The 16160-nt window shown below is 41.7% G+C and overlaps 1 protein-coding gene across 2 annotated transcripts; it reads left to right on the top strand.

Moving 5' to 3' along the window:
• Window positions 1–13727, top strand: LOC120801076 (tetraspanin-7-like). Of its 2 annotated transcripts, XR_005709051.1 has the most exons (9): window positions 1–95; window positions 7922–8110; window positions 8415–8489; window positions 8601–8696; window positions 9315–9470; window positions 9725–9808; window positions 10379–10464; window positions 11042–11087; window positions 12761–13727. XR_005709051.1 is itself a non-coding variant. In XM_040147600.1 (8 exons), exons 1-7 carry the CDS (start codon window positions 30–32, stop codon window positions 10445–10447), a joined length of 735 nt encoding a protein of 244 aa, XP_040003534.1. In that variant the 5' UTR covers window positions 1–29; the 3' UTR covers window positions 10448–10464; window positions 11042–13727. The 2 variants fall into 2 exon arrangements, 1 of the variants encoding a protein (XP_040003534.1); XM_040147600.1 differs by having other exon boundaries at window positions 11042–13727.
• The last annotated feature ends 2433 nt before the right edge of the window (window positions 13728–16160 follow it).

The raw sequence follows: 16160 nt of genomic DNA, 5'->3' as shown, positions 1-16160 counted from the left end.
ATCACAGAGGGTCCACCGTAAGCTCCAGAATGGAGACCAAGCCGGTTATCACCTGCCTTAAAACCCTCCTCATCGTGTACTCCTTCGTGTTTTGGGTACGTAGCTTTTATGGTGTCTTTATTAATCTGCCTGCGGAAAATGATCGTGATCTGTAAATTTTTTTTTTTTTTTTTTTTCGCCTGATGGGCAGAGTCAGCATCATCGACGGAATCATTATGTCGTTTAGATTAAACGCCGAACGGCCCTTCACGCCGCTCGTAGCCTTTGGAGATGCGGGTTTCATGCGTCGCCTCTCATGCGGCTCGTGTCGGGGCTGCGCATATTTCGGCTGCTGGGCGGCAGTGCACCGTGTCAGCACATAACAGGCATTGCATCATGGTCGTTGACAGTGAGCGCGGCGGAGAGGATGTTAATGTCGCCGCAGCGATTTCACTGTGCCGGAGAGGACGTGAGGGGCCTGGTCCGTGCGATGAGGGCCGTTGTCGGCCAGTTTTTTCGGGCTCGTTTCTATACATCCTTAAAGGGACCTTGCGCCTCACCGCATCCTCCCATATAGATACTGAAACCTAACTACGTTTGGCCCTGTACCTAAGTACGATTTTAAGGTCCTGGCACTTTCTCTGAGTATTTCCACCGGATGTTAATTTACCACCTCTGCTTCACCACATCTCGTCATGATGATGAGAGAAAATGTCGTACTTTTTTGCATTGTCAAAGAATAAACTACCCACATGTATAGAAAGGATTTCGACAAGCTAAATTAAATTGCTGCTAACATGTTAATGCACAAGTCATCGTCACCAAATATATATATGTAATACGTGTATATAAGTAAAATGTGTGTACACACACATATATATATATATATATATATATATATATATATATATATATATATATATATATATATATATATATATATATATATATATATATATAAACACTGACAGGAGCCATTCAGCTGCTAACCTTTGATATTTTAGTCACATTTTCGTAATGCTTATGTACTTTTTTCAGTTTTGAGTGCAGGACTTTTACTTGCAATGGAGTATTATTACATTTTGGTACTGCTGCTTTTACTTAAGTAAAAGATCTGATTACTACTTCCACCACAATACATAATCAAAAGTCACCAAGTATTACTGGAAAAATGTCACCATGCAGCCAGTGTTATATTATTATTCCTTATGCTCTTTGATTATTATTATTGATGCAGTAAAATTTAAGATTCATCTTTATGTTGTAGCTGGTTGCAGCAGAACTAGTTTTACTCATTTTACATCCTGTTGGGTGGTTTAACTCGCTGAATAAGAATGTATTGTATGTCCTATGCTAATTTTAGATGTTTAAAATCTGAATCTGAGAGGTAGCCGGTGACTATATTTACCAAATAAATGTAGTGGAGTCAAAAATATAATATTTCCCACTGAAAAACACTTGAACCGTGTAACGTAATTTGAAATACAATAGTACTGCTGTAAAGACCTGCTATAAATACTTTACTTTAAATGTTCAGGTCATGTTGCGACTACTGCTTTAGTTGTTTGTTTGCTGACTTCAGATTTTGGGGCTGTACTTTGTGGTGTTGTACAACATTAAAAGGAGCTGCAGCTGATAAAATAAGAAAACGGTTAAAAAATGACCATCATGTTTTCTAAAGCCTAAGGTGACTTGTTTGGTTGTTTGTTTTTTTGTGTGCGACCAGCAGTCCAAACCTAAAGATGTTTAGTTTACTAAAACATAAGACAACAATTGGAGAGGCTGGAAGCTGAGATGATTTGGCTATTTTGCTTGATAAATGACAATGACTGATTAATTATTTCAGCTCAAATAATTGACTTATATGTTCAGTTACTTTTGAAACCAGGCTATCCTACTTCAGTTTAGTTGTTGGTTGACTCTGAATGTAGAGGCTGTGGTTTTTGGTGGTGTTGTATTATACAACAATGTGTTGAAAGTAGGGCATATTTTCATTATCATTAATCTGCAAATTCATTTCTCAGTTAAGCAATTCATCATTTAGTCTATAAGACACAGGAAAAAAAAAAAACTAAGTCAAACTTTCCTTTAGCCTTTGCTGACATCGTCACATTGCAGATTTTCCTTAGCAAACGGTCCAAAAACACAAAGATATTTCGTTTTCCATAACATAAGGGATGGTAAAGAAGCAAACCTCACATTTGAGAGGCTGGACCAAGAGAATTGTGGGTATTTTTCTTTGATAAAAGGAAGGCAGGCTATATACTGTGCACGGGCAACAAAACGACAGCTCCTCTTACAATAAGGATATCACATGGTACAAAATAACACCCGGGTATCCTTAATATGAAGACAACATTTTGCCCTCGTACCCAGCTGGGGTTGGGTCCGTGCACAGTTCTCCGGTTGATAATTCGTTGAACACTTTTGCATACTGTCCAATGGAGGAGCAAAAACATTAGACAGACCCTAAAATATTACTCAAACCAACACAGCAACACAAAAGCTACAAATTTCATCAAGGAATTGAATCGTTTTGTTTTTTTTTGCCAAGGTCTCAAGCTGCAAAGCTTTGCTCTGATTCGAATTTATAAGAAAAGCTGTATTCACAGTGCTAAACAAGCAGTATATAACAACCCCCATTTGAAGAATAGATTCTGCCCATCTTTTCACTATAATTTAAGCTCTTTGTCGTGAGTGTCCTCAGGATTTGAGCCAACAGATCACTCAGAATTGTCTCAGCTACTCGAAACCAAATGAATTTGGTTGAGGCTGCTTCCAATTTTGGGATAAATTACTTTGAGATTAACTTGAGAAGTGAGGAGTGAAATAGCATCTCTCATTCCCTGTGTGCTTTTCAGTAGTTTGGGTTTTGCCTTTGTTTACCTTTTGATTACCAGCTGGGTCTTCAAATATGATCCAGCATCCATGGAAGCACATATTAGCCGAGCTAACCACAACGCTGTGCGACTGAATTTACCTCGTTTTTGCCCATAATTTTTGACCACAGATGTGAGTTATAGGCTCATTCCCGCGCGTTAGATTTCTGATACCAGCCAGATATAGCCAGGGTGGATTATCTAATAAGAAAACGTGGATCTTTGTTTAGGACCTGAAGAGTGCTTTCTCTGCTTTCGCTGCATTCACCCCGAGCTGTAGGAAAAGAAAATAGTATCAATACTGATACTTGGCCTGGAACCAAACCGAAATTAACCCCTAACTTTGCAGAAGAAAGTCCTGGTGGAAACACAGAATTGATATCAGCCTCTCAGTTCAGATCTGTAGTCATGAAAGCTTAAAAAGAAGAACTGTGCTGTGTGTCCTCTGGCTCTGCAGACATGTGCCGGTGTCCCAGATATGAACTTTTATATTTAGTCAGTATTGGATGGTCTTCTCGTCCCCAATCCCCCCCCCCCCTGACATCTACAGCATCAGGTTTCAGATGTCTGAAGTGCAGAAGCGTCCCACAGTTCAGTGGCTCTCTTCAGCCCCGAGGGTGAGGCATGGAGAGGGCGCCTGCACCGAGTTCCAAGTGGGAGAGGTGCCTCGGTGTCAGGCCTCGGTTTCGCTGTCATCAGCTTGTCGTGGCAAATAATGTCTTAAGTGTGAATATCTGTGTTGCCATACTTCACACACAGCGCAGTAAAATGCGGAGCAGGTGGTCGAGTCTGCGTGGTGTCCTCGCCAGCATATTTTGTCATCGCACCTTCTGTTTCTTTATTAGGCCGGGGGAGGAGGAGGGAATAGGGGTGACCTGTTTTAAACTCTGCGCTGTAACCAGGGTGGCTAGCCAGGCATTGAATTTCAAACAAAACGTTCGGGGGGGGGGGGAGTCTTGGCTCCGGGGAGGAGGAGAAAAAGAATCTAAAGCCGTTTGGAATTCAGCAACAGGCGTCAAGTCTAGATGACTTGTCCCTGCTTCTTGCACTTGATTTCCCTGTTGGTTTTAAAATGAGCACATTAGCATTGACAAGATGATACTTCATATGAATGTGGCAGCACCTGTTAGGGGGAGAGACATTTTGTTGCTGGTGATGTAGGCCACAAACAGGGGGTACTCCGTCATCAAGAGGACCGTTGTCTGAAATGACAGTCGGCTCGGGCTGTTGGAATCACTGTTAATAGAAACAGTAGATGTCACTAATGACAAATCAAGTCATCGCCCTGCGGTCCTTCAGTTCAGCTGGGCAGGGGCTGAAAGGAAGGGATACTTTACATTAGATGTGTGTAAACAAAAATGACAAACGTTTGCTGGTTCGGGCTTCTCAAATGTGCGGACATGATGCCTTTCTTTGTCGCACAGGATAGTTAACTGAATATCTTTGGGTTTTTGGACTGTTGATTGGACGAATCAAGGCATTTGAAGCATTTTTCACAGTTTTCTGACATTTAATAGACAAATTATAGATCATTTAATCGAGAAAATAGTCAGAAGACTAATCGATAATGAATATAATCGGTAGTTCCAGCCCTACTTTACATTAAATTACATCAATTTGGCAGACACTTTGTATGTTAGGACAATATGATGATATACACTGTGAGACAATAAACATTTCCGTACCATCAGATATTTTGACGTACCCTTTATAACTCTATCTATCAGTTTAATGTCCCTGGGTTCATTAGACCAGTGACTTCCAACGTTTATATCTTGAAGCCCCTTAAAGCAAAGCTTTGTCTACTTGTTTGCCCTCGTCACAGGTTGCATGTGTATGTTTGTGGTTCAAAATTGTGTTGTTTGAATACTTTCATCCAGTAATTCACAAGCAAAAATTAGAAAACCGTTCAAATATATAAACATAATTTTGTGTACAGAAATGTGTTTTTCTCCTGCAATTAACTATGAGAGCTAGAAGTGCATCCCTTCCAAAAAAAACTACTGCAACCGTGTTTGTGATACTCTCAGAGCCATTCATACAGTAAAGAAACATTTGTAAATAATTGATATTCTGTATAATTTAATTTGCTAAGGTTAACTAGGTCTACATTTCCACTGTAGAATGTTTAATAAGGACCAACACTATCTCAGACGGCTACTACTTCTGATTGGTTAAAGCTGCAATTACTTTTTTTTTTTTTTTTATATTAACAATAGGTCCAATGAGTGTGTAATGTGAAAGGTGTCCACACAGAGCTTTACAGAGTGTTAGAGTGTCCTTCGGCTCATTGTTTTGGTTTTATAGCCCGTAGCTGTAGTGTTTTACAGCTTAAATCAGTGAGGTTTTTGGCTGCAGCTAAAAAGTTCAATAAACAATTTGTTCGCTCCCTGCCCAGCACTAAACATCGGACAGACACAGTTGGCAACTAGCTGTTGAGCAGAGTGGAGCATTGAGCAACTGAAGAGCCAGATATTTCCCTCAAGATTTGGTGGAGACCAAAAATGGAGCTAAAATGAGAGTGAATATGGGACTTTTGACCATTCATCCAGTTTGACAGAAACTTATCTCCGAGTGAACGCTAAATGGGGATGTTTTAACCAGCACATTTGCCATATCAACTTTGTATGGTGATATCATATCATGTGTTGTTTTTAAAGTTGCCCCCCAATTGGCCAATAAATATAATGTATAATTTAGAAGAAGTTGTATCTTTGCTTGTTCTTCAACTTAGATGAACCTGTGGAGCCTGGAGAGTAAACTAGTATTTGACCGTGTTACTTATGTTGTTACCATGTTTCATTTTGTATTTTTAAAAGAGAACATTTTTCAGCAAATATGCTTGATGGGCATTTCCAGTCAATAGAGAGAGCCACATTAATAGGTACAACACAAGCGATAGAGTTTTTACACTATTGAACAAACAAAAGACACCCAACTGAAAAGCATTTCATATATTAATTCAAGCTCTTTATTCTCGAGGCACATTAGCCGACCCAAGTTTGTGAACTGAAGTGCAAAAAGCAATTTATACGTACAGCACTTATAATATGTGATGATTTACATGATACATGTTTATACAGCATGAACATTTTTACTGTAGGCCTGTAGAAAATGTCATCTGAGCACATAGCAGCTACAGTAGTACAGGGACCAACAGGCTGAGGATTCAGATAAAGAGATTACAAAAACATTAAACAGACAACCCTTGAGATGATTTTAAATTGAAAATCTAGTGGCTCTGCTGCTTCACTATGTGGTTCAGCTCCATCAAATGCCGTGCAACTGAGGATTTGTCATCTCGCATATAACTGCCCACAGGCTGTCAATAAAACCCATTTTTACAGGTTTTGCTTACATAATAGAAACCATAGCAACATGTTTAAGTCATAAATAAAAAGAGATAAAAACATTGCCAGTAGTGTGGGAAACCAGTGCAGGACTGATACTATTGATCGATTAATCGATTCTTGGATCGTCAGAAAATGAATCAGCAATGATTCTGATAATAAATTAACCATTGAATTAGTTGTTTAATCAAAAATGTTTAGTTACCACTTTTAAAATCCAAATATTTAAGGGTTTTCCCAGTCTTCCATGATAGTAAACTGAATATCCTTGGGTTTCAAACTGCTGATCGATCAAAAATGTAATAATTTGAATATTTCAACTTGGGCTTTAGGAAATGATGGTGGCATTTTTCCTAATTTTCAGACAATTTTTAGACCAAACAATTCATTCATAATGAAATTATTAAGTGGCTCCAGACCCAAACTAGTGTATCTCTAAATTAAAGACATAGTTGTAGCTTATGCTTTGTACGGGAACTGCCATTCAGTGTGTGTGTGTTTTCTCTCACTCTGACCTTTCTTATCAACGTGCCCTCAGCTGAAACTCAATGTCCTTGTGTGCCATAGTATTGATATGGAAATCCATGTGTGGCTGTTTGCATGAGCCACGATCAAGTGTAGCCACGTAACACAGCAGCCGCAGTAGACATTCTCAAAGTATTCTCTCCTTTGTAAAGTCTAAAAGAAATTGATACAGCTTTATTTAAGAACTGCAACCAAATTCAGGACAGTAAAGCAGTCAAAGGGAGGGCAGGCCGGAGGCTGGTGATTTGTCATGGTGAAAAACCTTTGCCCAATCGTTATGTGCACACCCTGTCAACGGGGCAAAGTGTAAATGTTGTTAACACAGTCATTAACCTGCAGAGGCTGGTTTCAGCTATAGTCAGAGAATTAACATTACAGCCTAAATTTATGCAAAGAAATTTTTTTATATTGTTGTTAATCACTTCTCTAATATTGTATTATTTTTACGTAACATGACGTTAGGCTTGAGGACGTTGTTGACTAATTGCTAAGAGGGAACGTTTCTTCACTGCTGTTTCAGTCATGTTGGCTCATTCTCTGCCGAGAGCTGAGTGTATTCCTCTCAACGGTTTTTAGGGGTTTCAGGGTGCACGCAGACAGTCTGTACAGACGGCTCCCTCACTAGTCAGAGGGCCTGGCAGCAGGACGGCGAGCAGCCTCCTCTTGGAAGGAAGTAGGGTAGGATGATGAGTTGGCCCTTGCTCGGTCAGATCATCAGCAGCCGTTCTTCACCCTGATCTCTTTCCGATGCCAGTTACCCAGCTGAGACACACGCCGCCTCAGCTGCCTCGTACAGCACGCTCTTTTATCCGCAGCCCTCATTTGAAATGCTAAGAGAGGCGCAACAGGAGGAAGCGCCTCGCCTCGGATCAAAGAGCTTCTTTGATTTGTCCCCTTTCTTTTTTCTCACTCTGTCTTTCTATATGTGTGAGTGCAGGCATATTCATAAAGCAGGTGATTGCTATCTCGTACTCCAGATAAATTTGTGTCTTCTGTCTCCCGTCTCCTCCTCCTTACTCTAATTGCTCTCCTTTCTCGTTCCACCTTGATCCGCTTTCTTCCCCTCCCCCCTCAGCCTGCTGCTAAAAACACGGCTATTGTAATATCGCAAAGGCCCGTTTCCTGCTTTCATTCTGTTTTCTGTGGTCTCTCCCTGTTACATCCTTCTCTCCAACCGCCACCCTCTAGATAACAGGAGCCATCCTGCTGGCAGTGGGAGTATGGGGGAAGTTGATGCTGGGCCCGTACATCTCCCTGATAGCCGACAACTCCACCAACGCCCCGTACGTCCTCATTGGCACCGGAACCGTCATCATCGTTTTTGGCCTGTTTGGATGCTTCGCCACCTGCAGAGGAAGCCCATGGATGCTGAAACTGGTGAGAGGCTGTAGAAGGAAGGGTGGAGTGTTATGTTGCAGGGAGAGAGAAGAGTGTTGTAGATGCTGATTAATTAGCCTCAGGTCACATGATAAAGGGAATAATGGTTGACCTCTATCATGTGGAGAGGGATCAGAAATCCAATAGATGCTGCAGGGAACTTGGGTCGGTTAATGGTGGTCAAGTGGCGATGTTGGAGTGTGTGTGCGTGTGCGTGCAAGAATAGGCAAATGATACACGCCTAAGGCAGACGGTTTTCATGCAAACTATGCAAATCTCCCTCTTCCTTCCTCTCCCTCTGTAGTATGCCATGTTTCTGTCGCTTGTCTTCCTCGCTGAGTTAGTGGCTGGGATCTCTGGATTTGTGTTTCGCCACGAGGTCAGCATGCCGTTCACCACGTAACAACCTTATAAGTCTTATCACAAAAGCACCAAAGCATTCTTGTGCTGTTAACGTGTGTGATCAACTGCACATGTTTGCGTGCTACAGATAAAGGGAACCTTTCGCAGGACCTACACTGACGCAGTCCTGAACTACAATGCTGAGGATGAAGCGAGCCGTGCTGTGGACAACTTGCAGCACAAGGTAAGTCCCCAACATCAACAAGGTGCAACAGCTGATACATACATAAACTGGATGCTTAAGCTTTGCATTTTTATTTCACGAATTCCATGAAAAGACAAAAAGCAAGTGTTGCCTGTGCGGCCAAAGCCTGATACAGTTTATTTGTCTGTGCCACAGAACTCCACTGTTAAAAACACATCAATAACATGTCCCTTCACTGTAATAAACTGGTGCACTTTGGTATGTTTTGAATCTTTCCCTTGCAGGCCATAAGTACTCACCAGCGCACCAAATAGGTATTGATCTATGGCTCAAAATAGACCCCAATGAATGCTCTATTTACCTCGTAACGTTTTCTGAAAACTACAATGCCCCGCTGTTTTAGGAAAGTACTGACCTTTTTTTTTTTAAATGAAACACTGTACTTTTGACCAGTTATTAAAGACTTGCATCTTCAGTAGGAATGAACGGGCCTGGGTCTGAGTGCCACAGACAAGGCCATGTTAAGAGACTTACACATTGTTGGTTTTAGTTCTTATGTAGGTTGTGTTGACAGTAACAAAAGTATAGAATAAGACCAGCCTTATCCATGAATTCTGATCTGCTCTCAATACTTTCTCTTTTATTGTCTGTTTTTAGCTGCGTTGCTGTGGAGTGTATAACTACACCAGCTGGCTTGCCAGTGTGTATTACCCATCCAACGGCATTCCTGCAAGCTGCTGCTCTAACTCCTCTGACTGCAACCCAGAAGACCTCCGCAATGCAACTATAGCCCCGAACAAGGTCTACCACCAGGTCAGTATGTTATTGTGCTTTCCCACGTATTGGCTGTCTGCTGCATAAGTACTGTATGTAGCCTATGACTGCATATGTCAGCAGATGACTGTATTTACATCTGACAGGTTCTCATACACTTTTTCAAACCATCTCCCTCCTCCACACACTAACAGATGTCTCAGATACTCTCCCAGATATCCATCTTGCCCCTAATTTGCACATATAACATGCCCCTGTACCCTCTGCAAACTAACCTGCCCCCTGTGTTTCAGGGCTGCTATGAGCTGGTCACTTCATTCATGGAAACCAACATGGCCATCATCGCAGGAGTGACGTTTGGGATCGCCTTCTCACAGGTGAGAACTGAAGAAGGTTAATGTTTTGCACGTGATGCTGCGCAAAATAAAAGGCGGTTGTGTGTATTGTAGTAGTGAAAATAAATCGTTAACGTGCTTAGAAATGCAGACATAGTTCCTGAAAACAGGCAAGACATTAACTAAGGACATAGGACATCTACAGACACAGCTAATATTCCATCTTACATTTTGTGCTTCCAGCTTGGATTTGATGGGAAATCTACTAGATTACTTTTCAGGAAAATTTCACTAAATGGGAACTAGTTTACTTTGCAAAAGAATAGGCCACGTTATTCTCCCTCCTTTCTTTTGAAATATAGCTTTATTTAACATTGACATAATGTACAATCTGTGTTATCTGTATTATATTTCTCCTCTGAAAAAACACGTTTGCAGCAATGCTACGTCTTACAGAAAAGCAGCTACTCACAGCACCGTCCGTTTTACAGCAGGACAGAATACACTTCACAGGAAATTATGACTTCATTTTGCGTAAACCAAAGAGGCAGTTGCAAATTTTTTAACCCCAAGCATAAAGTAAACCGAAGCCCTTTTCTGTCTATCTTTCAGCTGATTGGCATGTTGCTGGCCTGCTGTCTGTCCCGGATCATCACAGCCAATCAGTATGAGATGGTCTAGCTGATGTGATGTGGCAGGTAAGAGACATTCAAAGACACTCTCACACACACAAGCAACCACAAAAATTTAGAGTTAAAGCTGCTTTAATCAATATTTTTATATCAATGAAGAATTAAATTATCACCGACTCCTCATTTCCACTCATCTCTTGGTTTTATGGCCTGCAACTTTACTGTTTTAGTTCACTCTCACCACTCTCATGTTCATTTCCAGCCACAGTGGCAGCTGCCCCCTCCCTGTATACCTCCTGCTTTTCACCAGACAGCAGACAGACACAGTTAGCAACTAGCTGGTGAATATAATGGAGCATTTAGCAGCTTAGACAGATACTTCCTTCAGAATTTGGGGGGGGGGGATAACAGAGGTAAAAGACAAGTCAGTATTGGGCTTACATGTGTCAACAAACCAAATACATACAAATGTTAATTCGTTTGCTAATATTTTTGCCATAGCATCTTTCAAAGTATATGATATGTTAATGTTGTGTTTTTTAGTAAACCACGCTTTCCCTAAGTGGCCCAAAAAAAAATCAGTAAATGCAGGTTTAATTCGTAAATAAATAACTCTCCTTTTTTCGTGTTTTTATCCTTTTAGGGAGATGAAGAGAAGAAGCAACAAGGAGCCTCGACACATGACAAGAGTAAATTCCCGAAACACTATCACACGTCTGAATTGGAATTTACCTCCCTCCGTCTCTCTGCCTGTGTTCTTAATGTAATATCTTAATGTATCTTATTGTAAAGCACCATTCCTTGACTCACTGCTGTTGCATCAAAGCTTTCTATACCACACATCACACTTTTGCTCGATGTGGAAGTTGCTCGTTGACACATATCTTGGATCAGGTCAGCCTACAACAAGCGGGTAGACCAGAGTTGTCTGAGTCGACTGCGGTGTTGGTCTCAGATAGGTGAGTGGGTGCAACTTGGCTTCTCAGTTGGATGCAGCATGCTCCACCGATCGTCATCAGAAGACCACTGCACATCTTTGTACAGAATGACATTACTAAAGCTTGAAAGTAATAATTTAATAGACAGGTTTAGTTTTGCATTTGACTTTGCTATTGCTCGCCATTGTATATTTCTATGGTTGTGACATTTTGTGAACTGATTACGTGTACTGAGGATATTTTAAGTTTATATGAAAAATAAGGAAACTGACAAAAGAAAGAATAGGGAGAGCTGTTACAGAGTATTTTTACTAGTAGATGAGGTACAACATTTTTTGACCTGAGTATTTAATTTAACTTGAAGGCAGTTACATTTTAAAATTGTAATTCAGTATCAGTTGAAACTTTAGCCTGGAATAAAAACGTAAGACCACAGATGCCAAATCTTAGCTGTAAAACTCCCACAGTAACTTAAAATAACAGTCAATTTTACCTGAATTTACGGCTTCTCAATACACTTTACATGATACTTAACGTCAGTTAATTAGTTTTTACGGGAGAAGAGAAATATATTACATCGAGCAAACGAACAAATTAGGGTCACTTGAGGAACAAAACTGTTACACCGTAGACTGAAGGCCCCGTCATACCAGAAAGTGACAAACTGTCAGTCAACACTGATGTTAGTTGGGCCGCTAACAGGACAATAACAGCACACAATAACAGTTTAACCAAAAGATGGATTTGTTGCATCAAATCCTGTCTCATAATTGTCTCAGAACTAATCCCATTTTGTGGAACTGTTTGTACTATGACAGAGAGGGAGGTTAAATAAAAGCAGATGGTGCAATTCAGCTAATATGCTACAACAGACACTTTGCATGGCAAACATTTTTGACTTTTCAATGTAGGAAAACCTTGGCTCCATTACTTTTAAGTGGCCCAGTGAGCCATGGCAGCGAGTGAGCATACCAGTGCCTCACCTAAATGGAATGCAGCCATCGTTTATGTTTTTAGTTCCACCTGTGCTCTTCCTGCTTTAACAAGTCAAAATAAGTGCCATTAAAACTATCTATAGCTTCCTTTATTTTGGACTCCCCGGCTCTTCGCTCCCTAAAAGAGCAGTTCTCAGCTGTCAAGACGGCTCGATTGTCGGTCAGCGACGCACGTTTGTGTGTCCAAGCGCAACAAAAGTTACAAAAGTCGCCAGGAAGAGTGACAGGGGGAAGGAGTTTTGGATGCCGCTCTACGGTCCAACAAGCATTTAATTTGAAGCCCGCTGACACTTTAGTAATGTTTTAGTACTTGCCTTTCTGATTTATGTAGAAGTAACTGACTAAATTTCAAAATGTCACGATTTGGCTTTAAAGAGCAACTTAAAACCAGCTGAAAATGTTTTTCTTTTCTTTTTTGCTGACCTCTAGTGGTTGAAATTGTCACCTCGCTGCCGTGCACCTGACATCGCTGTTGGGTGTGGTTACAGGCGCCCCAAACCAAGGATGCTGAATGTGACGGTCCTGAAATCTGTAAACCAAAAGAGGTCAGCAAAACAAACCCTTTCAGCCTGCTAGGGTCATATCAAATCATTAGGGTCAGGAAATGTTTCTTCTAATGGAAAGCAATGCCAGCTACAATGAGAGAAGTCGACGTTACAGATACACGGGACTCAAACAGTGTTCATCTAGTATTTACAGTATTCTATGTAGTGCATCAACATGCCGCCATCATCATCACCATCTGTAGATATGTATTGGAAATGTAATTTATATGATGTAAGGTTTCTCATTCTAATATGCTAATATATAAATGTCGTGTCAGAGTTTTGATTCTGCACTTTGTGCTGTTAATCTGTGTTTGATAGTTTATAGGAAACTCGCAATGAAAAAATTGTTGTGGCCAATGTTTTGTTGAGAGTAACGTGCAACATGTACCTGTTTCAGTTTGGCTGTATATTTATTATGATTTGGTTGGCATTAAGTTTACAGTTTCACCAAGTGATTTTCTATCTCTGTTTCAGTGTGTGTGTGTGTGTGAGTATGTGTGATTTTGTGTCCTTGTATGACTATCCCCCGTAACCGTCGCGCGTGTAGCTTCCTTGTATGACCAGGTTTGTTTGGGTGAGAGAGCGTCTTGATTTCGTGGCTCCTGTTGTGTTCAACTTTGGTCAGTATTTGGTTGTGGCTTTTAAAAACCTTATTGCTTTTAAAGCCGTAAAGTTATTTAGTGAATGTATGTTTTCCAGCACTCTGAAACTTGTTTTCCTCCCTCAAGCTGATATTCTCCTGTAAATACTAAGTTGTAATACCATCCAGCGTACACATGGGGTCACCAGACACTCAAAAGAATTGCACCATGCTGTCTACTACTGACTAAGTCACCATCAGTGGTCTTATTATCAATAAATATACAGATAACTGTTGTGTTTAGCCTTCGTTCATTTCGCTATGATAGAGACAGCCCTGCACATTTTGAAAAAAGAGTGAAACAGGTTTCTCATCACATGTATTTACCAAAACTGTGGGCGTGTTGTCTGTACTGTCCGTGGCCGTTCAAGAGGTTTCTACAAGACCAGTTCTGCCATTAAAAACCCTGGTAAGGCTTCACTACACTTGGCTGAGGTAGTAGCCAGGTTATCATATGAACACTGTATTGTATTGATTTATCAGTTGTTTCATCATTTGGAGAGCACGCAGAGTGATCATTTAGGCTGTCTCCACATTTAAATCAGGACAAATCATATTTTTAGCTCCAGGATTAGTGCTAGAGGAGGTCGGGATAAAGGTTAAGGCGCGTTGAAAGTAGGCTAAGTTGTATGGCTGAAGGTATGTTGTACTTGATCTAGCTGTAGGAATCAAGTAGAACAGAATGAGGAGAAGAAAATCCATATCAGCCGCGCCGTTGAGCTCTTTATTAATTTAGCTTGGGACAACCAAAATTTGGGTTTTGTAGACCTAGAAATAAACTGCTAGGTTTGTGCACGAGGTGCAAATTTAAGAGCGCCACATGCAGTAAAGTCCATGCATGGGCCTACCTCTGAGCATTCATTACTCCATGCTCAAAGGGGCCACGAAACATTTAATATCCCATGTTAAAACCAAAGTCTCTTGGTTCACCTTGTGTTGTTGCTATAGCTCATCAACCGTCACATCTCCGCAGAAGGGTTCTGACGGAAAAGAGAAAGATGCCATATATACACAACTATGCATACTTAGGACTAAAAATCACAACCACAGACAATTTCAACTTGTTTGTGAAGGACAAATGCAGAGGCATAAGAGGACGGACTTTGGATGGAATTTACATACTGATACCAAAAACTGGTCAGGAAATAAACAACTCCACAATTAAAACAGTGTTGCCTTATCTTTGTAAACTTGGTGTTAATATATAGTAGTGTGCGGTGACTGACAAATCCAGACTCTGAGAAACTGGATGACATTTGAAACCATTCACACATTTGTGGGAACATTTTTCAAAGTCACTGGACGCTAAACTAAATTAGACCAATTGAACCTTTTAATTAGGATCCAAAAGGTGGATTCGGTTTTACTGTTAAAAAACAAAACAAAACAAAAGACCTCGTGTTGCCAAAAGATGGAGAGAAGTGCCCTGCTCATTGAGGCTCGGCTCCTCCTCTAACATCACCTGGCCTCAGCACGGACCTCACCAAAGAAAAAGACGGGTACATCAACCACCGGACGTCTACTGCAAAAACACAAAGGAAAGTTCAACGCTGTTGAACACTGAACAGACAGTGCCCGGAGGGGGGGGGGCAGAACTGCCTGAGCGACTACAACCCGTACTTTGAGATGGAGCAACACAGACACACCTGGCAACCCGGGGAAAACAGACTGTCACTTCGTCCGACAGCAGCAACGGAGGAAGAGCAACGGTTTCTGCTACACACTGCATCCTGTATGAAGACATGAAAAGTTAGTTTTTTCTCTCTTCCATTATAGTCCCCTACACCCAAGACAGACGGAGAAAACAAACTTTATCGACATTTAATGTGACTGTGTTGACGAACTTCCATTTGGGTTCCCGAGGCACGTTTTTACTTGATCACACGCCGAGTTTCATCCTCGTCCGCATGATGGCGCTTGGGCATCAGCGGAAAACGGAGCTGTGGCGAGAGGGAGGGGGGGCATGTGTGGGAGACAGAGCACCACTCACACACACACACACACACGCGCACAGAGACACACACAGACAGAGAGAGAGAGAGAGTTGGACACGCACGCATCCTCCGTCTTTCTCCGTCCGACTCTCCTCCCGCGCTGCTGCCGCGGACTGCATCCGAAACGAGGCCGGAAAAGCGGCGTGACGACGGGCAAGGGAGGCGGCTACTCGTGGAGAGAGCGCATAACTGGGCTCCCTCCAGTCTCGTTACGCAAATTACCGGCAGAGCGCCGCGGCAGCGGGTCCGCTAATGGAGCGTGCGTGCCGCTGGCTCCCGCGCCCTGCCTCCTCCTCGCCTCCGCCTCCCGAACACACTCGATGGGTTATAGTCTGGAGGGAGAGGCCACTGGGGAAGCGCTATTACTCCCGTAGACGCACACACACACACACACACACACACACACACACACACACACACACACCGGGATTGAAGAGCGCATAGACACGTTCAGCTGCAGCCAAATGATGAAAACAAAGATGGTTGCAATCAGCCTACTTAAAAAAACGAAACAAACAAAAACAAAGTGATGGGTATATCCAGTTAAATGTATCACTATATGGATTACCAGCCAGGCAACGTGGGCACCTGCCCAACGGCCCCGGGCTTATTCCATATCATTCTGGTCTAGTACATAATGGGATTAA

Source organism: Xiphias gladius, chromosome 16 (genome assembly GCF_016859285.1).
Source record: "Xiphias gladius isolate SHS-SW01 ecotype Sanya breed wild chromosome 16, ASM1685928v1, whole genome shotgun sequence".
Classification (NCBI taxonomy): domain Eukaryota; kingdom Metazoa; phylum Chordata; class Actinopteri; order Istiophoriformes; family Xiphiidae; genus Xiphias; species Xiphias gladius.
The sequence above is the reverse complement of the archived record's forward strand: the minus strand, read 5'-3'. Positions and strand labels throughout refer to the sequence as shown.

Excerpts from the sequence above, each read along its gene's own strand:
- LOC120801076 (XM_040147600.1), top strand. The coding sequence starts at position 30 with ATGGAGACCAAGCCGGTTATCACCTGCCTTAAAACCCTCCTCATCGTG. Across the intron at positions 96-7,921 it reads TGTACTCCTTCGTGTTTTGG|ATAACAGGAGCCATCCTGCT; the intron begins GTACGTAGCTTT and ends GCCACCCTCTAG. Across the intron at positions 9,471-9,724 it reads CGAACAAGGTCTACCACCAG|GGCTGCTATGAGCTGGTCAC; the intron begins GTCAGTATGTTA and ends CCTGTGTTTCAG.